At 42.0% G+C, this 27,498-nt stretch overlaps 1 protein-coding gene and 2 long non-coding RNA genes across 5 annotated transcripts in view; 1 reads left to right on the forward strand and 2 right to left on the reverse strand.

The window, feature by feature from the left end:
• LOC138159932 (uncharacterized) overlaps positions 1 to 18,958 on the reverse strand; it is a 30,827-nt gene extending 11,869 nt beyond the window's left edge. Inside the window, exon 1 of the long non-coding RNA XR_011168018.1 lies at positions 18,844 to 18,958. This is a non-coding gene — a long non-coding RNA (uncharacterized lncRNA). The remainder of the gene's footprint in view (positions 1 to 18,843) is intronic.
• On the reverse strand, positions 6,037 to 11,729 carry SKIDA1 (SKI/DACH domain containing 1). 3 transcript variants are annotated; one of them, XM_069086280.1, is made up of 2 exons: positions 11,149 to 11,729; positions 6,037 to 10,270 (listed from the first exon to the last, which is right to left on the reverse strand). In XM_069086280.1, the coding sequence occupies exon 2, from the start codon at positions 10,155 to 10,157 to the stop codon at positions 7,338 to 7,340; it is 2,820 nt and encodes a 939-aa protein (XP_068942381.1). In that variant the 5' UTR covers positions 10,158 to 10,270; positions 11,149 to 11,729; the 3' UTR covers positions 6,037 to 7,337. The 3 variants fall into 3 exon arrangements, with proteins under 3 accessions (XP_068942381.1, XP_068942380.1, XP_068942382.1); XM_069086279.1 differs by lacking the exon at positions 11,149 to 11,729 and adding an exon at positions 10,369 to 10,503; XM_069086281.1 differs by lacking the exon at positions 11,149 to 11,729 and adding an exon at positions 10,369 to 10,496 and having other exon boundaries at positions 6,037 to 10,267.
• LOC138159933 (uncharacterized) lies at positions 9,250 to 11,837 on the forward strand. The gene is made up of 4 exons (XR_011168019.1): positions 9,250 to 9,365; positions 10,005 to 10,103; positions 10,416 to 10,677; positions 11,709 to 11,837. It is a non-coding gene; the product is annotated as an uncharacterized lncRNA (long non-coding RNA).
• Positions 18,959 to 27,498: the final 8,540 nt, after the last annotated feature.

Below are 27,498 nucleotides of genomic sequence, written 5' to 3' on the forward strand. Positions count from 1 at the left end.
AATAGTTAATATGGTTGTACGAAAACCCTCCAAACAAGTGCTTTAAACCCAGGAGGATTTCACCTAATAGTTAATTTGGGGGGAAGGGGAGAAGGTAAGAAGGGGAAAGGGAGAGAGAAGGAGAGGGAGAGATTTTTAAAATGAAGAGAATACTGGTTTTCTCAGTGAAATTTACATCTTTGTGATTTGCATTTGCTAACGTCCAGACTTTCACACGCTTTCATTCCCAGGCCTGAGAATGAAACTCACACCCACCTATGTGGTGTTTTCTTCGATTCGGCCCAGAGCTCCGGGCTTTCTGTAGCGGGGTTGCAGAGGAGGCTGGGAAATCTATGCTGCTTTTCCCCGGTATAGTCACTGAATCTTAGGGAAATGCCGCAGGTCCGAGTACTAGAAGACCACTTCCCTCCCCCCTCCCCCACCTTCTCTTCCAGGACCCGGGTTTTGTATGGTGTCCTTTTCTGAAAGTTAATCAAATAAACACAGCGCTTGTTTGGTTTTGCCCACAAGCCTCCCCAAGATCCAGCTGCTTGGAAAGAGAATTAGAGGAGACGGGGAAAGGAAAAGGGAATACTTTCCCTTGGACTGAAGAAAGATTATTTATCCTTCCGAGGGGGGGAAAGTGTATCCTTTAATTAAACACCTTTCCTCCTATTTTTCCTGTCTCGGGATTCAATTTTTAAAATTCAGTTTCTTGGGCAATGGATGCATGTGTGAGAAAAAGAGGAAAGGAAGTAAAGGGGGGTCGAAAAAAAGCTAAGGTTGAAGACGGAAGGGAAGAGATGAAAAGAGGGAAGAAGAGGACAGAAGTCTTCAAACAAAAGCCTAGGAGTGACTGCCAGTGGGTTTATCAGCTCTCCTCGCGAGCCTTGCAGTTTTTCATAGATTGCAGAGTCCCTCCTCTGACCCTATATTTGGGGCTTCCTCAGAGTCCGGCCGAAAGGGTCTTTCCCCTGAATCCAAGGGCGCTGCTGGAACACTTAGGACAAAGCCGCTGCTTTGAGCGACTGTGAGAAAGCCAATCACATACACAACTCTGCTCGCAGCCTTGAGGCCAGGAGGCCCCAACTTAGCCCCGGAGTGACAGCAGTGCAAGGGGTCGAGGACGCCTGGGTTCATTCGCCTCCTTCGCCACCCACTGCAGACTCTCGGTACCTAAGAGATTGGCCACTGTCCATTTTAGCCTGTGATAGGGACCCCTTCACTTTCCCTCCCGGTCTTAGCACTTTAGCTCGGCAGGATTGGCCCAGAGTCGGCCCTGGGGCTCACCCAGCAGCACTTTGCAAGCTGCTCTCCGTTAAAAACACACCTTCTAATTAATTAAAATCTGGGAAAACCCCTCCTCCTCGAACACCGAGAGGAAAGTGTGCAAAGCCAGGCTACTACCGCTTCTCGAAAAGGTCAGAGCGCCTCCGCCACAGCAGATCCCAGCTTTTGCGTTAGGCCACAGAAGCAAAGCGGCCATTTACTGCCCCTTGATTGCACCAAGGACCAGGTTACCTCATAAAGCCATTCACACTCAACAATGAGGATTTTCTCAACAATTAACAAGAAACAACATAATAAAGCCATTTACAAAGACCTTGCTATTTACTATAAATTAGGCACTCTTTAAGAGACCAGTGCGTAATTTCACACACTTTACAACTGTGGCTGCATTTTAAACACCAGGGAAAACAAGCTTGTTGCACATTTCTATTGACCTATCTGCAGTTCACCTCTACTTTCTCTCTTCTGGAAGTTACTGCTTTTGTTTGCTTTGCTCAACTGTAACTTCTCACAACCGGGGGATGTTTTTTTACAATCCACAACTTCATTTTCAGTTTAACTTTGAAATTCAAAAAACCCAAAAACACAAGAGCCCACGTTATTCTCCTTTTTTGTGAGTTATTTCTCTCCCCCCCCCCCCCAGATTTTGTATGTGTTACACATTCTCTATGTGTGCCTCCTTCATATAGCATGTTTCCAGCCATATTTACGTTGTGTGGAGCTTCCCTTCATTATCACAGATATTTAAGTCGGGCATGTAAACGAATGTGTTTTAGTGACACTTAACCAGCTCTCAGCCCAGAACAAAAAGATAATTCGCGTTTGCACGTGGAAGAGCTTGGACGTGGACTGAGTGGTGGAGAAAGGGCAGGGGGGGAGGAGCATCAGATTGCTAGGGATCAGACAAAAGGAGAGCAAAGTTAAAAAAAATTCAGCTAAGGAACTACTAAGATGGGGGCGAAAGAAGCAGCCCAAAAGGCTGCTCTCGTGACTCAGCGTCCTCCCAGCCTCCCTCAAAGAGAAGAGCCACAGCAGTGGCCCAGCAGAACTGTCCTCTTTGATGTAAAGCTCTGTGAGAGGTGTAAGGAGAAAGGCGACCGTGACGGAAGGGTTCAAGCTCTTCCGCCTAGGCTAATGAGTTCATAACAAATTCAGTGAAGAACCCAGTCTGGGAAAGGGGAAAAAAATCCACAAAGAAATTTGTTTGGCATCAGGCAAGATGGCGGCATTTAAAAACTCTTCCTAGTGCCGTGTCGCTGTGGCTAGAGTGCAGAAAGCAGCTCAGGGTCAGGCTAGCCTCTGGGTTGCACGTGTCTGGCTTGTAAGGCTCTAGGACTCGCAGGAGCCGGTCAGCAAGAGTGGGCCAGTCTGCCTGGCATCTCTGACCCTTTTCCCCACTGTGTAGGCCTTTTCCCCCCTCCCGTGGTTCCTACGGACACCAGGCCATCCCCCTTTCATTCCACAAGGCCAGCTAGTCCCAAATGAAGCTTCTCCAAACTGACTCTTGTTTACAAACACAGCTAATGGGGGGGGGGGGGGGGAAGGAGGAGAAGATGAAGGTTGTGTTGTGTAGTAAGGTGGGGGGAATATTTACTGGGCGAGGAAAACGCGACCAGCAGTGGGAAACCCAAGAGAGAGATGGTGTAAGCAAAAGGTCCTCGGCAGCTGGAAAGGACAGAACGCCTTGTTTTTAAAACTGTCAATTCCCTCAACCCCTATTGTGAGAGCCTCATGCAAAACATCTCAGGCCTTTTAAAGCTGGAGCTTGTGAGGCCGCCACAGTTTGAAAAGATGTAGAGAGAAGCGGGGACCTAGGGCATGGCAAAGAATGATAGCTGGGGCAGTTGTGGGGGTTTTTTTCCCCTAAAAAGCAACAGAGAAGGCCCAGAAAACAGGTAAAATTCAACCCTCCTCCACGATCAGCTTTAAGTCACCACCCCCCAGACTAGTTTGCAAAATGCCCTTTGGCCCAGGTCATCGAAGCAGGCCTTTTGGGGACTGTTTCCTTATGGAATGGGGGGGAAAGACCAGGGGGGAAATCCTGGAAATGACTAGTGGCTAAGAGAGCAAGACTCTGCAAGGTGGATGCCTTTATCCTTCTTTCCAGTTTCCTGAGGTTAGTTGCTCCCTTAAAAAAAAAAAATTTCCCCCCACTTTGGAGGAGCTGTTTCCAAATGCGTTGGGAACTCCCTTCATTTACATATTATATTCAAGCAGGAACTTTTATTTTTCCTAGGTGAAACACACCACTCATTACATTTTCTACTTATGTATATGCTAATATTTTATTAAAATAACTTTACAGATCTTTACTGGGAGCTCTAGAGTGTTTTGGTTTGGGATTTTTTTTGGGGGGAGGGGAGGAGAAAGGCCTTTGAGATGCAAGTTTTTACATCTTTTGCCATATTTAACAAACAAAAGCATCATTCTCATTTCTGCAGACATTTCCATTTCTTGGTAATTAAAACTTTGAAGGATATTCCCAAGCTATAGAAAGCCATCCAGACCAGGATAAGACAAAAATCTATACAGCAGCCCCTCTAATTTGTGTTATTGCTGCTTAGTGGTAGCTCCTTGTTGTTGTTGATTTTAAAATAAACAACCATTATTGAGATTAGTCCACTATAATCAAGTGAGCCTGTAGGAGAGAACACCCACTTTAAGAAAGGCAAGTTACATATTTTAAGGCATAGATACCTGACTGTGGAAGGCAACAAAGTACATACATCCTTTAAAAAACTCTAGAGAATTAGGAATATTTCAAAACTTTCTTAATTTTCATTACTTCAACAGAAATCTTTCCAGGAAATTTCTAATTATTTTTAAGAGAGATGAAAACTTAAGAATTTTTTTCCAAAAAGTCAAAGTGCTTTCCTACTTTAATTTCTGAGTGTTGAGTTTTACAAACATAGGACTCAGTGACCCTGGAGCTTCACAGTGCATTGTGCGTGCGTGTGTGTGTGTGTGCGTGCGTGTGTGTGTGTGTGTGTGTGTGTGTGTGTGTGTGTGTGTGTGTGTAAGTTCAATTCCCTGAAAGATTCCATGTAAAACTACATCTTAGCAAAGGAGCTAATCTTCTCTCTCTCTGTAAAACTTACCTTTTTTGAACAAATGAGACATTTATAGTAAGTTATGAAATTTAGTATTTGTTATCAATCATATAATAATAATAATAGTAATAAACTGATTTGAAAATAACTCCCATAGCAGAATAGAAAAAAGCTAAAGGGGTCACCAGGTTTTGAAAGAATATCTTTTTTTTTTATGTCACCACCGTATAGTACTTGGTACATTTCCTCAACAGAAACCCCTACTCAAGTTTTCCCTGTGGTTGACTGGCTTGCAGTAGAATTGTGTGGGTAAAATTCATGTTGACTATTTAAATTCTCTCCTTTTGATGGTGCCTTTGTTCATCGACCCCACCAGAAAAGTCTGCAGGAATGACACACTCTGGAATGCCTCGGCCTCGATGTTGCTCATTCTCCAGCTCCCATAAACTGAAACTATTGATTCTCTGAGGGCAGGAGAGTAAGTGTCAGAGCTGGATGCCCATATTTTATGTCTGAAATTCCATAGGGTCCATTTGTTTCAAATTGTGCTTATTTCACCTCTCTCCTCCTCTTTCTTCCCCTCCCTACAAAAAGAGTATCTGTGGACTAAAAAAAAATAACGTCCTCAATTTACAATTTAGTATAAAATGACTAAAACTTCAAGAAGTGTACAAGTTCTAGATGTAGTAGTAATTAGACTTTGACATTTCTCAACTAAGTAACTATGAAAGAGGAAAAATTGCAGACTTTCATTGTGTCTCACACTTTAAAAAATAGTTTTCTCTCCAAAAAAACTTACTATATCTAAATGCTACTTTCCAAAGAATCAAGAACCCAGACTGAGAGACCAGTCACAACTTTCTGGGAATGGAACTTTGGAAGTACTGGAACTATGAAGTACACTGTCTCCAGGACACACTTATAAACACAGCTTTAAGGATAACTTTTCCCAATTTATGCACTGTACATAGCCACCATTCCAACAAAATAGTTGTTCTAAGTTTTCCGTGCATCTACATCTGGCAGTTTTCAAGAAGGGAAAGAAGGGAACCATTTCCAAAGCATCTGTTTACTCCATCCAAATGATTTGGTGAAGGTATTCTTAGCTTTGCTCCTTTGCAATGAAAGGAAAACCACACCACATATTCATCAGGACTGAGATCAGCCTAGTGTCTCCTGGAGATATTTATGGACAAAAGAAAAGTTTCAATGGAGGTAAAATTTAAGGATTTAAAAAAAATAGATTGCAAACTAATTTCTATTAGAAATGTTGACTCCAATTCATAAGTAAACATTTCATTGGTATTTTGTTTTCTTGTGTGATTTATGATAAGGTATTCTCCAGGTATTGATCAGGAACTGCAATTGCTTAGATTTAATTTGGCAAGGTTTTGGGATATGTAACACATTAGGCAGAGAAAATTGGACTAGGAATTATTGGACCCAAGTTCCACTAGAATTACAATTGAACTCACTTTCCTCTGACTTAGAACTTTTTACCCTTGATTTATGACAAGTTTGCAAAGTTTTTTTTTTCAAAGGATTTCACCTTCTGTCCATTCCCTGTCTCTTCTCATCTCACTTTTACAAGAAAACACTAACCCCTGTATATGCATTTCCTCCAAACAAAACTTAAAAGTGAAAAAGCCAAGAAAACCATTCATTCCTGTTAATTATACTTCAATCTTGAATAAGTCAAAATGTATGGAACCAGGAATTTTAAACAGTGTTTTTAATTGAAAATAAAGCTAAAGCATGCTTTTCAACAGTGCAAATTTCCATAATTTTGATTTACTGCTTCCATCATCACAACATATTACACCAGCATGGCCCTGACCAAGGGCTACACCCTAGCCATCTGCATGTTCCACTACTTTGATATTAAGTGCAAATATATATAATCACCTCTGATTGTCACTTGCAGTAGAGATACTCTTGCTCTATATACAGGATGGTGAGGGAAACTGAAGTTTAGAGAGATGCAGAAAAAAAGATGGGTAACAAAATTCAAATGCCTGAGTTCTGGTACCAAAAGGCCCTGGACAGCCTGGTATTCTCATTGGTGGTGCTCTAGCCATTTCTGACCCCTCATTTGACTTTTCTGTGTCATATTAACTTTTTTTTGCTCTGTCTGCTATCAGGAGGTGGGCTATAATATAATTGTCCTCCTATCCAGGAAAATATTTTAGTGGCTTTGCAAGCTTTAAGGGGCATGTTCAGACCACAACTTCAGTACATTAGTGGGTAACAGTAACCTTTGGGTACACAACAACAACAACAAAACGACCCTACTTTTCCAATTGCAAGGAGTGGCTGTACAAGTAAAAACACACCTTTCCAAAAATACAATTCCATATTTATTTTACTCATTATAGATGAGGCAGCTTTTACCAGTACTTGAGCAGGACTCAAACCCCAACCTTTCCACTCTATAGAAAAAATAGTAAGTGCAACTCCTCTGGGTGGGGGGGTGGGGGTGGAGAAAAAAAAAAAAGAAAAGGTACCCTACACCACCGGAACAAGAGTTCCAGGAAAGTAGAGTGTGGCCACACAGAACCCTCTAGATACCTCCCTGTGTAACCATGTAACTTAACAAACTTTCACTGAATTAACAGTTATACTTCCAGGTCCGAAATCTAGTGCATAAACTTAATGGCTCATTGTAATATTTATTATTCAACCTTTTGACATTTATTTGTAGCAGTTGAATTGAGGTACCCGGTGCATTATTAGCATTGAAACAGTAAAGTGTTCCAGCTCTACCATAATAACTGAGTTTTACTTGAGTCTTTAGCCTGAAGTAGTCTGTGGAATGTAAACCAACCCTCCTCCCACCCCCCCCCCACCCCACTAAAAAAAAAAAAACCACAATGGAAAAAAAAAAGTAATCCGATTTCTGTCTTCACAATGTGATAAACCAGGACTCCAAAAGGGGTGTAAAGCATAATGGACTTGTACAAACCATCCCGTGCAGTTTACAACATAAGGAAGGTCAAGAAAATATCTCCCAAAATATTTTTATGAATTAAATTTCCTGAATTTGTGACTAGGTGGAAGAGGTATTGCAGAACCGCCCAGCTGCCATTTCCATATAGGATGGGCCTTGTGAGGAGGTTGGGAATCCTTAGTGGTGTTTAAGGAATAAGCCGGCAACAAATCCCCATCATTCCCAATAATTAGTGATGGTGGACAGGGAAAATTTGCCATGAAATTAAATGGCCTTTTCACTGCTGATGCTACATTGCTGGCTACCCTTTTTCGTCTATTGGTAACTGTAAAATCATCCAGTGTTCCTTCATGTGTCTCAGTTTTACCTGTAGGACGAGGACTTCTAGCTGATTTCAAATTTGGTTTGACTGGAGGAGTCTGCAGTACAGGTCGCTTTCCCAGCACCAGTGTCCTGTAATTTTTTCTCACCCTCGCACCAAATTTATACTCCCCATCCTCAGGTTTTGGAGAACCTAAAGTGCATGAAAGGCCCTGACTCTGAGTCAGTGGATTTAAGGAAGTGGTTTCTTTTTCAGTGCATGCAAAATCTTCCTTGGCTGTTAACAAAGCGTCCTCCTCCTTACTTCCAGTCACACTGTAAAACTCACCCTTTGTATCATTGCACTCACACTTTAGCTTATGCTTAACAAGGTCAGGTTCATATTCTTCATTAGCACTACTGTCCTCTATTTTGATTTTAATATTGTGCAGAAATGGCAATGCTTTATTGCCTGAGTCAGGGCACGGAGTTTCTGTTTTAGCTGCTGCTGCTGATTCTGAGTGTGCAGGAGCGACAGCAGCATCCACCTCAGGATCAGTTTGTAAAGGGGGCAAATCCGTGGCAAATTCAATACAATGAGGGGTTTTGGAACCTTTTTCTGAATTTGCTGCAGCAGCAGCAGCAGAAAAATCATTATTTAAAAACCTAGAAGGTATTGTATTGTTATCTGCACAGTGAGTAGTAGTAGCTTGCAGGCATTTCCTTGCCTCTCTGAGTATTCTTTGTGGTGGAAATGCATTGTTTGTCTTTGGGCTAGGTGAAGAGGCCCCCTCAGCAACGCAATTAATAGTCAGGTCAGTTCTCTTTAAGTTATTAGAAATTTCAGAGTGTGGGAATGTGATCTCAGATACCCTATCGTTCCTTATCTCTGTGAAACAACTTCCCAGGCTGCCGGGGCAGCACACGGGAGGCGCTTTGGATGCCCAGCTCTGATGACTCCAATCCTCTGGCGATTCTGCTTTGACATTACTTTTGAGGTCGGGCAGCTTGCCGGCCTCCTCGAAAGCAAGGGGTTTGGTTGCAGTCGCGGCGGTGGCCAGGTGGTACAAGAAGTTGGCCTGCGCCTGCATGCTGGGGGGTTTACAAAAACTGGTACGCCTGAAACGGATGCTCTGCACCGAGACCTGGCTGGAGCCGGAGCTGGAATCCGAGTCCGAAGACGTGTCCTCCTCCTCAGAGCTGACCTCGCTCGAGTCCGACAAGCCACTCCCGTCCTCCTCCTCCTCCTCTTCTTCCTCCTCCTCTTCTCCCTCCTCCTCTTCTTCCTCCTCTTCGGAGGACGCGGAGTTGCTGGTACTGGACAGACTGGAGCCAAAATCCGAGTCGTTGGCTGCATGGTCCGAGTACGAGCTGGATTCGGAGTCGCTACTGTAACTCTCGGGGAAGCTGCCCAGATGTGGCTGCTGCTGCTGCGGCGGCGGCTGCGGCGGCGGCGGTTGAGGCGGCGGCGGCTGGTGATGGGGGAGGTGCGGGGGTTGGTGGGCAGGCGGCTGCGGGGGCGGCGGCTGCTGCTGTTGCTGCTGCTGCGGTCGGGGGTGGTGGTGGTGGTGATGGTGGTGGTGGTGGTGGTGAGGGGGGCAGAAGCCGTTGACGAGGTGAAACCGCTCCAGACAAGTGGCCCCCGCCGCCGCCGCCGCCGCCGCAGCCGCAGCCGCCGCCGCCGCCGCCGCCTTGGCTTTGTAGGACCTGGGCAGGATGAGGAGGCGCCGAGCGCTGGCGTGGGGGTTCAGCAGGCAGTCCTTGCCTCCCGACTCGCAGGCTCGCTTCCGCTTGTATCTGTAAGTCAAGCTCACGGGACTCCCCGCGGCCCCGGCCCCGAGCTTGGGCTGCGGGAGGGCTGCAGACGACTGGTAGTAGGCGGCGGCGGCGGCGGCCGCTGCTGCTGCCGCCGCCGCCGCCGCCGCCGGGTGCTTGCTGCAGAGCAGACTCCGAAAGTACGGGGGATCCGAGTGGAAGGCGATGTAGTTCCCGGGGACTGGAGCAGTTTCATAGTTTAGGGGGGGTTTGCAAGGCGACCGCGCGATTTCCGGGTAGCGCTGACCCGGGGATTTGCTAAAAATCTGAGGTAGATCGACGGCCGGTAGCGAGGCGGCGTCCCCGGGACGCAGAGCCTGCCTGCTGATTGGCAGAGCTTGTGCCGATTCATTCAATCCCAGCCAAAGTTGGTGGTTGTCCTTCCAAAAGCCGGGGTAGGGGTCGGCGGCGGCGTGTTCCGGTTGGAGCTCCTTTGTTGACAAAGCCCTGCTGACTTTCCTCCGCTTGGTTTTGAGGACTCGTTCGGTTTTGCAAGAAGTGTAGAGCGCTTCCACGTCTTCCCGGGAGATCAGGGTGCATTTGGCCGCGTGGAAGGCTACGCTGTTGATAGCCTTGAGTTTCCTCAACTCCTCCAGGTCACAGTGATGCTTTTTCACTTTCAGATGATCCATTCGCTTGTGGACGGTGGTCCTCGGGATGTTTTTCAGCAAGTCTGTGAAAACCTGGGAGAGTGCAAACATTTGCTTTCCTTTAATGATGAGGTACCCGAGCCTCACGCCATCCACCTCTTCAAAGCCCGACTTCAAGTCGCCCATTTCGGGTCTTAAATGATTCCCACCATTTGCAGTAAATATATATGTGACGCATACATAGAGATGTATGTATGTTAATCCTCCACCAGATGCTGCATATGTCTCAAGGCATCCTGCTAATAAAATAACAAAGACTGTTATTCCCGGTGAAAGGGAGTGCCAAAGTCGAGGAGAAATAATATAGATATATAGATGGAAAAAAATATGAAATTACATTGACTAGATTCCTGATTGGCTTTTGCTTTTGTTTTTTGAAAAAAGGAAAAAATCATCAGGCTCCTGGTTTGCCAGAGTGTCTAAGTTGCTGTTGAAGATCAGTACCTGTGCCCCTTTATTATACCCTGCTTCTCCATGGGAGCACTATGATAATGGAATGTGAAGGGAGAAAGAGAAAAGAAATGCAGCTGCTATTCCCGCCGCTGCTTTAGCTACAAATAAAATGACAGAGTGAAGTGAGCTCGTCCGGAGACACCTTCATCAATTAATTCCCCTAAAGCCAACGCTGATTGGACACTCCTGACAGGTGATGCAATAAAAATTGATATTCCACCCCTTCCCCCAAAAAAATCTCCCACTAATTAGCATACCCTTATACTGCCACCTCCCCTCCCAAAGTAAATAATACAGTTAGTATATAAATCTTTCTATTAAACTATCGGAGCTCAAATACACTGACTCACAGACTTCATCGCTAGTAGGATGTGCATGCCTTGTAGGCTTTAAAAAATACTATATATGTATTTAAAGGCATACTGCTTATTTTTGCTTTCTTGGCATTTTACGAACACAATGTATCATTCTTTCAAAGGAAAGAGACTTAAAAAATATTACCACGTCTATATAAGCACTCATTCCCTTCTCCTTTCTCTCTGGAAAATGGAGCTAAGGGGAAATGTGCAGAATCGCCTGGTATTTCCCTTATGGGAGTGGGGAGGGAGGCTGGGAACTACAAAGTTAAACCCTCGGCTGTTCACCACCCCTAGCAGATACTTACGTTTTGGATTTCCCTTGATTTTCCTCTTTTGCTTAAGCTAGCCTTTTTACATCCAGTAACAAAGTTATTTGGCTGTGGAGGCTGTCGAAGGCTTCTGCTCCGAAATACTGTAACAGTTCAACAGAATATCTGCTCTGTAGTGTGGAGGGAGGAGGTGGTTTCACGTCAGACCCATAACAAAGCATAGATAAGCCAGAAATGTGTACACTTTTCACAATTAACCAGGCTGGATCGCCTGCAAAATCGTAGTAGGATCCCCAGCCTAGGCAATTCCAGGGTGTTGGATTGTACAGTCAGGATTCCAGGGAGCTGATTGCTTCTGCAGCAAAGAAAAGAAAATGTAAAACACCCAAGGTGCTTCCAGAGGTTTTACGTAATAATGATGAAAAAAAAAAGTGCTGCTGTGTGATGTAGACTTTCAGTAGTCTATGATGCTCCTGGTTGGTAGTTTTCAGTGAGCTTTTCACAGTCTTCTATTTTTCCATGGAAGCCAAGCATTCTGGTCTTTTTTTTAAAAATTCACTTTGGATATGTAACGTTAAGATTTAACTTCTTCTTAGGTACCTTAAAAGACATTTTTCGTGTCATTCACAAGGATATTCCAAAGACTGCCAAGTGAGAGCAAGCTTCTTAGTTGGATTACAATGCTTCCCTTGGCAGATTGCAAGCTGATATGTAAAATTCTGCGACGTCCTACTAACTGTCCTCTGTTAACGTTTGCAAAACTGCAAACTGGATGCAACATAGACACTTATATGGATTCTTCCTCTTCCAAAAATAGACACATCCGAGTGGTTAAAAGAATAAACGGATATTTTTTGTGGGGGAGGGGGTGCTTCAATGAGGGGAAAAGGTGTATAATAATGTCTTCCTTCTCATTCAAAAGTTCCAGCTTCCACTGCTATGGCTTGGAGAGTTTAGCACTAGTAGATAAGACAAAATAAAAATAAAAATCAAGAATTTAACAAGGGAGAGGGGAGGTGGTGATGGGGAAAAAAAGGTAGTTTTGCATGACAAGGCGGAATCTATGCCACAGCTCCCCACCCCCACTTCAGCTCCCTTGCAATTTCCCAGGAATTCTGAAGAGAATTGGGAATTTCAAGAAGTACATCCGGAAATTAAGGAAGTCTATTTAGGAGAGTCTGTAACTCAGGAGGCTGGGATTTGAAAAGTCAGCCTTGGACTACTGTTGCACTCAGCACCGATGTAATCGCCGCTCTTCAACTTAATCAATGTGTGTACAAACCACGATGTCTAGTTCTTGCCTTTGAAATCTAAGGATAGCATTTCCATCCAAGAAATCAGAGCTATAGCAAATTACATTTTTGTCCCTTGAATGAAAGAAGGCTCATTGAATGGATCTCGTGATATTTCAGGCTTTCAACGTAACCGAGAGGCAGAATGAACAATGCCTCGTCACAGCTCAGACCATCCACCGAGTTAGCTTTCTGGTGCATCGGGATCTATCACGCCGCGGATTTCTCCTTCACTTTCACAGGAGGCAAATGCACAATCTCTGAGCAAAAAGCAAAGTTTCCAGGCAAAACAGATGCTGGTATTTGTTTTACAAAGTAGAATCATCAGAGCCTTTCTATTGCCAGAGACAATAATGTCGTTTAAAAATTCCTCCTGATGCACTTATATACTGCCAACTCTCCTCCCTCCCCGCTCCCCTCCGCCCAATTCCCCTCCCCCCCGCTTTAAGGTTAAGACTATAGAGTCAAACCGTCAAGAAACAGTAAACTCAGAGAAAGCCTTTGAGAAGAGATCACAAAAGGTTGGATAGACAGTCCTCTCTTGCCAGGTAGTTTAGTTGTTCTCTAGTCCTGTTTATATTTTCTCTCTCTCTCTCTCTCTCTCTCTCTCTCTCTCTCACACACACACACACACACACACGCACATGGCAACATGATTTAGTAACTTTCAAAATTACCTGACTCTTCCTTCTTTGCCATCTCTTAAGATGTTTGCAGCATAGGATGCTTTAAATACCAGTAGCAAATAAATTGGGTTTAAAAAATAACAAGATACAGTTATTAAGAGTAAGAAAAAAGAGAAGCCAGAAATCTTGGGAAATGTTACCTCTATTTATCTGTGATATGTATCTCTGTATGTGCTCACGTATTTACACACACACACATATATATATATTTATACTTCTAGTTAGAATCTTTCTGAACGTCAAATGCATTCTTTTGTTCCCTTAACTTCCCCCATGGTTTTGTGTGTATGTGTGTGTGTGTGTGTGTGTGTGTGTGTGTGTGCAGAATGTGATAGACAGCTTTCTTGTGGCCATCAGCACACGTTGTATATCCGGGGTCTTCTCCAGGCACCTTGGGGGTCGATCCCGATAAAAAGATCTAGTGGAGGCCCCTGCCCGCACACACATGAAAGGCAGGGGACTTTAAGATGGATTTGCATGCACACAGGGGATTTCGATCAATAGCTACCAACATTTATGGCTTAGATTATTAATGTGAAAGCTGGCCAAAAGAATGGAGATGAAAAATTAAAGGTGTCTGTTATCAATTATGTTTAAAGTTATGCAATAATTTACTTACTTTGAGTGTGTGTACAGATCCAGATGTATATAAAGTGCTATCTCTCAAAAGCAAAGGAGTTTCTTTGATAAATTTGTCGACCACGTCAACCTCCCTTACAATCAACGATGAACCCAATTCAGGAGATGGTCAGTCTTAATTTCTTCTTAACAAAATATCTATTGATTTCTATGCTTCCCAAATCCATACATATGTTTGTTGAATCCACATATAGTATGTTTCACCTTCGTAGTTCCAGGAGTGGCATATGTGCATGCTTAGATATATGCATAAGACATACCCTAAATTAATTAAATATGATAATTTTTGTGGTGAAGAATGTGCTATCTACAATCTATGGTAGAAAGTAGTTCAGCTTTCAAAACAATGCTGCTTGGTCAGAGGAAAAGCATCATTAATAAATAAGGATAAAGAAGATCCTTAACACCTACTTACCATTTCTATTGTTAAAAAAAGATTGTGCTTTCATTTTTAAAAAAGGTGTTAAATGAATGAGAATACAAAACTTTATCTTTACATATGCCCAGTAAATGTGCTAAATTTACCTTCAGATGCTGTATTTTGATTTATTTTCCCTGCATTTTTATGTTTAAATACCATTGCAATTCAGTCTGACCTCTTCCCTCTGGAGCCAAGTAATGCACACAGCATTTACAGTCTTTTAAATGGTTAGCTGGGAAATGCAACAGCAATTTGCAGCAGTAGTTTACTAATGGGGAAAATTCTTTTGAAAACCTGAAGGAAAACCTAAGGGTACTTTTGCATTTTCCTCACTACAACTGTCATATAATTAAAGTACTGAAGAGCATTAAAATAAACCTTTTCCTTCCAAGCTTTCACCCAGACATACATAATTTAAATGAGGATTCAACCCCTCAGTCCTCTCCCCCACCTCCTTCTCTGTATACATTTGTTTTAGTGATCCATGGGCACATTTTGTTCAAACTGGATTAAAAAAGAAAACAGTTTGAGGACATCACAGAGACACCAATAATATAAGTATAATAGAAAGAATAAGAGGAGTTCCTTCTGCTATTAGTAAAAGGCAAATATAATACTTAAAAGACAGCATAAATTAAAATATGAGAAAAATAATCAGGTTGAATTGAATCAGTTGAAGATGTGAGACAATGAAATCCTATCTGACAATCAAAAGATCCATAACTTAATTTATCCAACAATATCACACCTTTGAAGGGTTTTTCGGGAGGTGGGGTAAAGATAAATAAAAAACTAAGCAAAAATTTACAATCTTAAGTATATTTTCCTTGAATTTTCTTTTTTTTTTAGGCTTATCTCAAACTGACCAGGAATGAGGGTGTCTTCTAGACTGCCTATGTTTCTATTCTGAGGCATTTTAAAATCCTGTTTTTAACAGGAGTTTGGGGCACATAGTACATGCCATGTTGTCTACTGACCCATAATCAAAATGCAGTGACCTTCTACCCTTTTTTTGCCCCTTGACCCATCTTGAATTCAATGCAGCCTTTATAAATTTGCAAATCCTTGGAGGTAAAGAGGGTTTTGTGAGGCTTTGTTCTGAAAAGGCCCTAAAAGTGTGCATTTTGAATTAGACAAAGGTACAGCAAGGGACCCTAATGCATGAGACCATTTTCTTACACACAGGTGAGCAATATGCTACTCAAGAACTATTCTCAGAAAGTCTATACTGTGAACTAAAAAGCAATGATAAACGTAGGAGATCAGAAAGTTATGAAATGCATCAAAACAGCAATATGATACAAATCACTTTGATAATATAAGGAATGGTCAGGCCACAAACCTCCAGTTCTCTACATTTCCAAGGACTGTGAGGACCCTGGTGATCAAGGAAGGAATAGGAAGAGGGGGAGGATGACAGAGAGAAAGAGAGATATGATCTGAATGTACAGGCCCATTCCCTTATCTTTCCTGCTATCAGCCAGTTTAAAGGACACCATAATTATGATGGTGATAAAACAATGCTTGCTTATGTGTGCTGAATAAATAAAGAATGTTTACAACTCAAGAATCTTTTAATTCCAATTAAATGCTATCAGAGAAAAGCCACTTTTCCTTCGGCAAGGGCCTTTCCCCCCAATTATCTTGTTTTGTTGCAATATTTTCCTATAAGATACAAGGACATTTTAGAACGTGCTTCTGAATTTAGGAAAAAAAAATCTGGAAAAGTAGGGTGCAAAACAGATTTTTAAAATGACACCCAAATACCAAGAACCACAATTTATTTGGATCACCAGAGTTTTTATATGTTTATTTTACACAGCGACCAAATGTGTAGAGATTCAGTGCTAAGTGACACTGACTTGTCAAGCGCCATCCGTAGGCTGCTGAAGCTTCTCTGGAAAACTCAGTAGCACCCATAGGCGGCGGAGAGCTAGGAAGGGGGTACCAGGGACAGAACCAGCTTCCCAAAGCGGTCTTGGTTCCAATCCACTGGCGGTAGCCCAAGGACCTCTAGGAATATGAACTCCAGTCAGTACCTTCCACTGTTGCAATTAAAACAGAGCACAAAAAAGTGGGAGATAAAAAATTCACGAGTTCCCATTTAAGGATGCACAAGGATCCTTTCAAATATTAATTGTATCAACAGATAATTGTATCAACAGATAATAATCAGATCAAAACAAGGTTTTATAGAGCAATGCCCTACAGCCCGGGCACTAATTTTTTATTGGATTACACAGCAACTAGGAAATTCCCTTTTTTGGTTTTGTTTTGTAATCATTGGAGTAAAATGAAAATTAAGGCATTTCTCCCCCTCTCCTCCCCCCCATAAATGGAAAAGAACCGCCTTTACCCAATTCCTCACACTATTTAAATTCAAACTTTCATTTCCAATATTTCTGGGTTCTTACTGTTTTGTTTGTTGTTTTTATAAGCACATGGCACAACAAACGTTATGTAAAACGCACTCTTAGCGTTAAATGCTGATACAAATCTGCCTTTCACTCCATCTGTCTAAGTATCACAATTGCTAAGTGTAAACTTAAAAAAAAACTTTACATAGATAAAATGTTTAATATTTCTTGGCAAATTACACTTGGTGATGTAGTGTAAAATATAGTGTTAAAAAAAAAAAGCCTGAGTATTTGTAAGTTTTCTAGATAGTTGTAGGCACCCTTCCTTTTGAAAGTTTAGACCTCCAACACCCTCGATTCTACTGGCAGAATTAGGATGGACTTAGAGGGTCCTAAACGTGACCGATTCACTAAGGCGGGGGGCTACAGCTTGCAACAACGTGCTTGGCAACTTAATCCTACACTAAGAGAGGGCAGAGAGCGAAAAAGAATGGAATACAAACTCTTCCGACATTTGTAGTTACTTTCGAGGTGGACTGAATATTTTCAGGCTGATGGGAACGTCTGATTTTTGGAGCAAAAAGAAGAGAAGGTAAGTGTCTGTCCTTGTATTCGGCAGTTCGTAGAGAAACAATGAAAGAACAAAGGGAACCCACTTCACCATTTGAACATTTTTTATATCTCCCTCCGTCTCAAACTAACGGCCAAGCAGCCTGGAGGAGTCGTTTAACTTTGCCTTGAGGTGGTCTGTGGCAGGTCTTGTTTGGACTAAGAATAGGCAAAAGTTGAAGGACTATTTAAATAAATGATAATAAAAGCTTTCTGTGGCTGATCAGCGCAGCACAATCAGCAGAGTCCAACCAGAAGTTGCTAAATGCCTGTAGGTAAAGCCCATGAAATAGCCTTTAAATAACAGAGATCAAACTTCAGATCAGTCAAATAGCCTTTCTTGGAATTTTAAGGGTTCATCTTTCTCAAAACAGATGCCAGTACGATTGGGAGGGGGTGGGGGATGGGGGGAGGAAGAAGATGGTCGAATGGGATGTGATATTTAAGGCGTAAAACAAGTCACAAGAATTGATCTCTCACTGCTGACTAGAAAGGCATTTAAAAAAAAGAAAATAGGATTAAAACCTCGACCCGATTGTTTGCTAGTGGAAGAAAGAGCGGTAAAGACTGGGCACAGAGAGGGGATTCGTGTACAAATAAATAGTATTCGCTTTGGCTGCGTTGAACATCAGCAAAGTCTTGCTTTGTCGGTCTGTGTAGCAGAATGAGTAAGTGACCCAGTGCCGGCGGCATTATATAAATAGATCCGAGAGGGAGGGGGAGCCCCCAAAGCGGACGGGCACGTGAAACACGCGTTTTTACTGCCCCCAAAGCGGCCACCCCACCCCCAAATCCGTATATTACCTGCCCTGTTACAGTGACACATGTTTATGTTTATAGTCCTGGTTTGTACTAGAGTCAAGAGCCCCAGAAAGGGGGGGAGGGAGGAGGAGGAGAGGGAGGAGAAAATACAACCACCCCCACTTGTTGTTAAAGCAAATTTACTGCGTTATTGCATGCCGCGTAAAAAAAAAAAAAGAGAGGGGTAGCGCATGGGGAAGGAGGGTGGGGAGAAAGGGGAGAGTTGGGCTCTGGGTTGGTAGGTGGGTGGGGGCTGGAGAGCCAGAGCCTGGCTTCTCCGCCTCGGGGAAAGGCAGCCCGGCAGAAAGGGCGAGGGGCGGCCGGGAAGCAGAGGGGCCTCCCCTCCAGCGCGCCGCCTTCACGTGGGGGCACGGCGGGCGCGCGGGGCTCCCAGGCGCTGACCTCTCACCCCGGCTTCTCTCGGCGTTTTCCTTCTGTGGCCGCGGCCACTTTTTACCCAGAATCCCTCGCGCGGGCCGCGCTCGTGCCGAGCTCGAGACTTCCCTAATCCTCGGCCGGCGCCGCCCCCCCCCGCCCCACTCACTCCCCACCCCACGCCATTCCGGGCGCCTTCCCTTCCTTCGCCCCCCCTCCCCGTCTTCCCCCCCCTCCAGTTCCCTAGAGCCCTGGGGAAGGATTCTCCCGGCTGGGAGCCCCCGCCTGCCCTCCCTTCCTCCCTCCTCCATCCCCCCCCCCCCATCCCCAGGGAGCTCCGGCGGAGATGGCGGGAGGAGGCGGGGGTGGTGGCATGGGGTGGAGGTGGGGGAAGTGGTGGAGCTGGGCCTTCCGTGTGCTTCCTGGCCCAGCTGGAGAGGGAGGGGGAGGGGAGCAGAAAGGAGAGGGAGAGGGGCTGCTCGCCCTGGGGGCTGTGGCAGCCACAGCAGCAGCCCTAGAAAGGAGGGGGGGGGGTGGAGGATGGCCAGTACCTGTTGAATATTATTGGACCCCATTAATCTTGTTCCTTTTCTCTCTCCCAACTAACCACATCTTTAGCTCCTCTAAGGAAACGTGGGAGGAAGAAATGAATGGTTTTTCTCTCTCGGATTACCCGCCTCCCCTCGCCCCCTTTTAATTTTTTTCGCCCCCAAAAAACAAGAAAACTCAAACTCTATCCCCCTCCCCCCCTCCTGCAAGTATAGCTATGGGTTTGCTCCTCCCCCTCTTCCCACAATAAACTACTCTTCTCTCAGAGAGGAGCTCCCTTCTGCCCAAGGGGTTATACTAGGCTCCAGCCCCTCCTCCCCATTCCCCTTGTGCTTCTGATTCCCTCATTTGTGAAATGTGCAGACTTGATAGTGGATCCTCTTTCTTCCCTTCCCCTTCTCTACCCGACCTCCATATCCTACAATGCCCCCAATGAGTTGTGCTTCTTCCATTCTCCGAAGCCCCTTCGTTTGGTTCTCTCTCTCAGCTTTTTTTGGGGGGGAAGCAAAAAATAAATCTCCGATTTTTAATGGGCTGCCCAGCATATACTCTTACTTCCCATTCCCTTATCAAAATGCATGTAATGCATTTGGTTTAAAATAGCAACCTTAAAAAAAATAAAATAACTTTAAAGTATAAGATAACTGCGTTAAAAGCGAGAAACGAAAAATGGAGAGGATTCGCTCTTAGTGTAAGTCAGGTTTAAATCTAGAGATGCGTTTCATTTCAAGAAAGAAGTTTCCTTTTATTAGCTACATTTTTCTCTATGTCTCTGAAGTGGAATAGCCTATCTACGGAAAAACTAAAGAGAAGGTGGAAGGAAAACGCCAGCGTGGATTTCTCCCCCTCCCCCTTTAAAAGCAGTTCTGAGTCGCTTTTTAAAACAGGGGAAAGCAGTCACCTTAATACTGGGAGCATTGAATAAAGTATCATAAAAGCCGCTGAGAAAAGGAGGGGACAGAAAGGCGGGCTTCGAGCCGCTTAGCTCCAGGAAGAAGGAAGGAAACGCGGCCAGGCTTGGGAAGACTGCAGTGAGGCAGTCAGTGAATGGAGCAGGCTGGCTGGCGGGCTGGCGGGCGGAGGATAGCTGCAGTGACGCCGGGGTGGGGTGGGGGCCGGGAGGGAGGGAGCGCGGCGGCTGGGAAGAGGACCTGGCAGTCTGCTGTGTCGGGCAGTGAGAGTGGAAGCCTGGAGGGTTCGGGGGAATCCTCCGAGAAAGAGGAAGGCGGGCTACAGGAAAGCTTCAGCGAAGCTCGGGTGGGGTGGGGATGAAGACAGGGAGGGAAGGAGGGAAGGAGGGAGAGGAGGGGGCGCCGGGTGCTGCAGTGGTGAATGAGGGGAAAGGGAGGAAGTGCAAGTTGGGCTCCTTTTCCTCCTGCAGCTCCCATTGTTCAGGGGCCTTCACACAGTTTTCTCCTCCAGCTTCTCCTGCGGGGGAGGGAGAAGAGCCTGAGCTGCCCTGCTCTCAGCCCCATCCCCCCACCCTCCCTAAACTTCAAACATTGTTGGGTCAGAGCGACAAGTTTTATTATCTGACAAGGCAGGCTAGGGGTTCTCAGCTAAAGAGCGGGTGGAAAGGGAGGCTTTAAAACGTGTCAGGAACTGAAGGAAGCCGAATAAGGCTGCAATTCACGAGTTAAAAGAAAAGGCAAAGGCAAAGCAGCTTATAGATATGTTCATAAAGTTAACAGTCGTTTATAGACACACGCAGACTATATATATATAGTATATAGTATATATAGTATACACATGTATATACATACATGTTTTGAATCTGGAAAGTTGGAAGATTGAACGGTTTTTTCAAAGTATGAATTCTGGGGAAAAAAGTCTTGATAGAGAGTAGTTTGGTAAAACGTGTGCATAAAAGCTAAGATTACTCTGGAACACAAACTATCATCAAGATAGGAATCCAGAATGCCACAAAGTTAAAGGTAATCTTGCGTTCTTGAAAAAAGCGTTCCAGATTAGGGTGTTTTTCAAAAGGGAAAAAAAGCCGTTTAATGTCTTGTAATCAACATTTTGAAAGAAGTCCTTGCAACCACGCTATCAAAAACTAAGCTTGTTTTTCCCCTGCTGAGTCAGAGGCAATATTTCTGGCATACATCACATTTTCCTAAAAGCAAAGGAAAATTTCGAAGTGCTCGAGACTGTGATCACCCTAAATAAAGGCTAATGAAGGAGAAAATCAAGCCCAGTGGCTCAGGTCTTTCTAGAGAAGGAGAGTCCTTCCTAAGTAAATTTGCAGATGACTTTTGATATTCCCTCTAAAATATCCATTCCCAGGTTCACATAATGTAAATCGCATCGTTTTCCAAGTTGGATTAAAAAAAATTAGAATTGGATTCTAATGGAATATTATATTTACACATCACCATGAAAACATCATTTGACAAAAGTTTTTAATTACAACAAAGAAGTAAACAGATGATGTTCATAAACTGCATCTCTTTGCATTTAGCCTTAAGAGGCAAATTCGAGGTAGTGGTAATTGGGGCTTCTTTTTTTTCCCCTATTCTTTCAAAACACTGCAGCAAAATCAGAAATTTTTTGCATTCATAAACAACACATCACTTTGACTGGTCGCCTACCTTCTAAACTTGCATTTCCCTTATGGAATTCTCTCACTAATTTTTTTTTTTTTAGGATGGGAGAATTAAAAAAAATAAATTATCTGAAGAGTAAATATTGTAAAGCTTAAAAAAAAAAAAACCCTATGCTTATAATTAAACGCACCGAATCCATTCTCCTCCATATTCGTCCTTATTCAGATCCTTCCTCTTCCAAGCAAACCAGAATCAGTTGCAGATTTCTTGTGGTTATACCACCTTGATCATCCTGGTGTTGGGTTTTGTGATAAACTGCTTTTTGGTTGGTATTTGAAGGCTAGGGAAATCGTATTTAGATCCTAAGTCTCCGACGTGTATTATTTGGAATAAAAAGTATACGTTGCAAACTACAACAGTAAAGAGTTTCTGTGTGAGAAAAGCTGAGAACAATCGGAGGTGGGGGATGGAGGAGAGGGGTGCTTTAGCTGTGACTGGAGGGAGAGGGATGGATGCAGGATTCCTGGTCGGTCTTCAGTGCTACCTTTTTTTGATTTTGTGTTACCCTATTTCCTACTCTTGCATGCACCAAGGGCCATTGCTTTGTTAATTGGGGGGAAGTACCACCCTATAAAAATTACCCACATTCCGACCCCGAAGTACCACAGTAAGATTGACAAAAAGGGATCCGAGGCTTGTGCGTTTAATTCGCCAGGAATGTTAAGCTTCATAAGATTCACCCTATGGGGTCATGTTAGACTCTGGCACTGTTATCATACAATTTCAAAGGATAAAATTATACACATTGCACATTTTAAAAATCGAAATTAGGTGCTTGACAATCGGTTGTAACATATTAATCAAAGTTTTTTTTTAATATTATGTTGGAATTGTGTTTGTCAACTTTTTCCCTGGGAAACAATGCAATTAATTAACATATTCTTGGGCCTGTTTCTGAATTTAGGAAGTGGTGGCCTCTTTTAAGGAGAAAACATTTTAAATAAAAAAGTAACCTTGCTTTGTCCAAGTTGTATTTGCAAATCAGTTTCATTCAATATGAACAGCAATCCAGGGTGCTTCATTTACATCAAGTTCTCTTCTAGCTAATAAACGGATTTTCCTCTTTTCATGATCACCATCTTTTCTCTTACCTAAGCTTATTTTAGAGTAATTTTTATCTTTCAGACAGTTTTTAGAAACCAAAATATGTTAATTTCTTTAGGAATTAATTGTCAGAAATGCAAATCTTTAGTGCTAGGAAAAATGGGAATATGTGGGTTTTTTTTAGAACAACATGCTATTACATTATTTGATAATCACTTTGAAAACTTAAAGCATACAACCTTTTACTATTGCTACTCTGCCTAAAAGCAAATTTTCTAACACATAGTAAAGGGTTGAAATTTTGAAACAGGTTATGTGAGAGATAAAAGAATATGAAGATAGGATTCTGATTTACTCTCTGTATTGGTAATTAACTGTGTGGCATTTGATAGAAAAATGGAACTAGCCAATAGAACACCATTATCAGAAATCAGATTCAAATGCAACAGCTCCAATTCTACTCTCATACTTGTCTAATCAAACTTTCCAAGTGAATATTAGTATCTGACTTTAAGAAAGTATTTCATTTAAATTGCATGTAATTTAAATTTCCCCATTTACTAACTGGAGATTTCCTGGGATTAACACAATAATATTCACTGTGATGGTTTGAAGTTTGGAGATCTTTTGTAACATAATTACCATTTATAGACAAAAAGTATTTAGCATTTGAGGATGTTTAAGTGTAGAGAATTACAAATCACCTGGCAAATAAAAATCCTTCCTCTGTATCATCTCAAACAATATAGAATATTTAAAGAAATCAGTTGCCTATCAGGAATTTTTATTTTAACAGTTTCCTTAATTAGAAGTTTTAGTTTAATATTGTTCTTAGAAAACTAAATATTACTTCACACTTAGCATTAAATCTGGGCCTGAAATTAAAACTTAAATATTAGTGTTGTTTGTTCATTCAATAAATGTTTATTGAAAGCCTACTATGTGCAAAGCAGTTTATGACACTTGAAGGCTACTTACTAAATCTGTTACTCTTTCTTAAGTGGAAGTTGCCCAAACCCAAGAAAGATGATGATCCAATTATAAAAACCCAATTGAAATAATTACATTAAGACATCACTTACGACACTGGGAATACTATAATAATATACATGAGGCACATATGTGCATATCTAAAGAAATATACAGTATAAGACATAAATATGAATGAATATATATCTCTATAGATATAATAGCACAATTAGTATGCCAAAATAACATGCAAGTAGCTCAACTTAAAAATTATTTTACCTAATCTGGCATAAATAAATGTGTTCCTATCAAGTCTCTAGCTAAAAGGTCTGGATTCTTGGAGACCAAATAGGTAGAAAAATCAAACCAAACCCTCCAAAAAACCCCTTTCTAATTAATTAAGGAACCACATTGTAGTAGGAATTGTCTGTAAGTATAGCCTATTATATGAAGTAGAAACTGCTCTTTCCTAACTGAAGTTTTCTAACTTAAGTAATGTGAAGCAAGACTAAGTAAGGTTATGTGGCTACATGAACTCTATTATTGATTATGGCTAGAAATAATTGCTGGATCTGAGCCAATGTACCATTTAAAACACCATTTGCAGAGGTCAAAACATGAGTTAAGAAAATACATTGTGAAAAGTGACCATGTGGCTTATTCTCTCAGTTTTATATACACATATCTGATTAAAATGTATTTTGATTAGAGTTGTTATAGTGTCTACCAACAAGATAATCAAGAGTGATTTATTTTAAAGGGATAAACATGAACAATATTAACCTCTCTCTATAGCAATTATTGTTCTAAATATTTCCTTCTTGGTATATACTTTTAAAAATATAAAATGTAGGCCCATACAAAAAGAAATCAACAAAACAGTTAAGATATAAAACAAAGAAAAAAATTTAAGACCTCTTACTTTCCATAGAAGAGAAAAAACATTATTCATATTTTTCATTATGCTTAGGTCATAGGTCAAATCATAAAATATTTTCCTTGAGCTTCTTATGGTATTCATCAGATGATTAGCTCACAGGAATAGCTGAGCAATCACTGATGTAACTGCTGTTATATCAAGAGGAATATTAGGGAATCTAGGCTTTAATCTTACTCAACAAGTACTAGATATGTTTTTCAACATGTTTTGAGAAGGTTGATCAGATTTAAAGAGAAAACGTCTAGCAACAATATACCACTGTTTTAAGAAATTTCAAATTTTCTTTTCATTAATCAAGGAATTCTATTTTAATTACTTTCATCACTATTTTTTTTGCACAAAAATATTAAAAAAAAAAAACAAATAAACCTCCCAAAAAGAAAAAAACAGCCCAATTGAACTTTAACAATTTTTGGAACTAAAGTATAATGTTCAATTATTTAGAAGTATAAGAACTACTACAGTATGCAGAACATTACAAATTGTCTTGAATTGTATGTCTACAAAGGAAAAATGTTAATGCATGAACTGTATCATGAAGATTTCCTAATATTCTTCCTATTTACTTTTCAGAGAAATTTAAATAATATGCTTCTGATATGTAACTTTAAGAAAAAGTTTTATATCTGGCAAAGTTCATATTCATCTAGATTTACTAGATTTTCTTCTGATGATCACAATTACAATCATAAATGGATGCATTACATTACTTTCAGACATGATTTTTCTCTATGAAAAAACCAACTGTTTCAATGCTTCATAGAACTACATTGTTAACAAAAGTTCATTTTCAGATTTTTGTTGCTTGTTTCCTTTTTCTTGGGGGGGTAGTATGTTCTTATTTTGTTTTTAATTTCAAAGATTTCCGCCAAATGATTGTTTTATGCAACTATCAAGAGGTTATCTAAATTTTGCTATCAAATATTATAGACTCCTACTGTAAGGTAGTGATCATGGAATCCTTCTGTTCATATAAATTAATTCCTTCAAAAGAACTAAGCTTCAATCCATTAAAAATAAAACAAATGTATTATTAAATAATTTAGTGCATTAAGGCTTGACTGCATTTTTGAAGAAGGGAAGTTTTACATTGATCTTAACTCAGAAACACTGCACATTAGAAGTCTGAGCAGCAATTGGGTATCGAACTGGTATTCCATTGTATTAGTATAAAGATGAAGTATACAGTTAAATGGAACATATGAAGCAATGAGATTTTGCTTGAATGCAGTTTTCAATTTTACACGTAGCAACGAATTAAGCATATAGCTATGATATGTTCAGAGTATCAGTTATTACTATCCCAAAAGGGAGATTTTGTACATATAAACATTGTACTTGCATTGTACATATTTGTACATATAAACATTCATATATTGCAATAAAATTTTCCATATTTACTAATGCTACTATGGAGAAAACATTTTCTTTAGAGCATCTGGTCAATTTAAATTTTCTTTTTATGGTCTATTAGATTTTAATGAGTTTCCAAGCCCTTTCTTTTCTTTTTTTTAAACCATATTGTTACACATGTATGTATGAGCATTATAATTCTATTGTGAATTTCTAGTGAATTAGTGAAATTGTTTACATTCTTGTCTGGGTTACAAAAATATTTGGATTGCTTTTGAAACTAAAGATGTTTCTTTTGTGAAGAGAGGAATAGGTAGAAGTAGGGCTCCTTCATCTTTTTTACTTGAAATAATTATATATATTTTTTCTAATCATCACTATTTTAATTATGCTATTCTGCCATGAATGCCAACTCTGCACCTGCAATTTGCAAGTTATTAAACCAAAACTGCAAAGTTGCTTTGTAACCATGCTTGTTATTTTAAACATTCTCTACTGATGCATTCTAATTTCAATGGAAAGTATGTGACTGCTTGATTGATGTAGAAGGAAACTATGTTAAACTACTATCTTTATGACATTGATCTTATTTCGCATCAAATGCTGGGCTCACATGGAATGAATTTCACAGCTTGACAGTTCTCTGTGTCCTGTTATGCTAATTGAACAACCTAGGTCCATTTTGGTTTTGTTTATATGCATATAAAAAGACAGCTTCTTCCAATCTATCTAAATGATACAAATTTCCAGTGTAGATTTGGGGAAAAAAATATACCTTGAAGTCTTGAGCCAAAAATGCATTCAGGTATCTCTTGGGATTAAGGAGTTGAGTTATGTGCAAGCCATAAAGCAAAGGGTTAGTTTAGGTGTTATCACCAGTCCTTCCATGTGTAACACTAACACATGGTTGTGGCCTTCAAGATGAAGATATATTAACGTTCATTTGTCACTGCAGCCAATGTATCTGGGTCGCTGGATTTGGTAGACCTTATTTCCACGTGGTCTACTAACTTTGAGCAGTTTCCATAATGGGAATTAAGCGGCTAGAAGAGCTGCGGCAGAATTGATAAGTTAGCAGAACCAACTGCAAGAGGCCATGCTTCATTACCCCACCTTCCATTCTCAGGAAGCCTAAACATGTCCCCAACGCTGGGACTCATAAATGAGTAAGTGTTTGGGGAGGATTCGTTCAGGTAGACAGAATGAGGGAGAGGCCACGAACGTAATTTTCATCCGCAATTCACCGAATATCAGTCACTACCCTCTTCTCTCCTGCAACGGCCTCATTGGCAAGATTGCAGGCCGAGAAAAGAGGAGGCTGACCCGACGCCCCCTTCGTGTGCGCGCACGGCGCGGCGCGCTCCCAGCCTCGCGCTCCAGCCGATGCTGTCTGCTCTGGTCTCCCTCATGTACTCTGCCCCCGCCATGTACTCTGCCCCCCCGCCCCCGCCCCCTCCTTCACCCTCAGGGATAGAAATGGGGGAGGGGAAGAAGAACCTTGGGAAGAAGGGAAAAAGGAAGCCGCGGCGTCGTGCCGGCGGCGCGCACGTTCTGCTTCCCCAACCCCTCCCCCTTTCCCCTTCCTCCTGGGGGCTGAAGCGGGCGCGCACGCCGGATGACGCTAAGGAGGAAGCGAGCTCCCTCTCTCCCCTCCCAGGCTCCCCGCTGCCCCGCGGGAGCCCCCCAGTGCGCCTGTGCGGAGGCCTAGTTGCTATGTGTGTCCTCTCCAGGTTCCTGTGTTAGCA

The sequence above is a fragment of the Petaurus breviceps genome, unplaced genomic scaffold (assembly GCF_028583685.1).
Source record: "Petaurus breviceps papuanus isolate PSGF00001 unplaced genomic scaffold, PetGlider_PUasm1.0 178, whole genome shotgun sequence".
Lineage (NCBI taxonomy): Eukaryota > Metazoa > Chordata > Mammalia > Diprotodontia > Petauridae > Petaurus > Petaurus breviceps.

Bases quoted from the DNA above. Each gene is read 5' to 3' on its own strand.
- SKIDA1 (XM_069086279.1), bottom strand. From the start codon at position 10,426: ATGATTTTTTCCTTTTTTCAAAAAACAAAAGCAAAAGCCAATCAGGAA. The intron at 10,271-10,368 runs GTAATTTCATAT...TTATTTTATTAG, and splicing joins CAATCAGGAATCTAGTCAAT to CAGGATGCCTTGAGACATAT.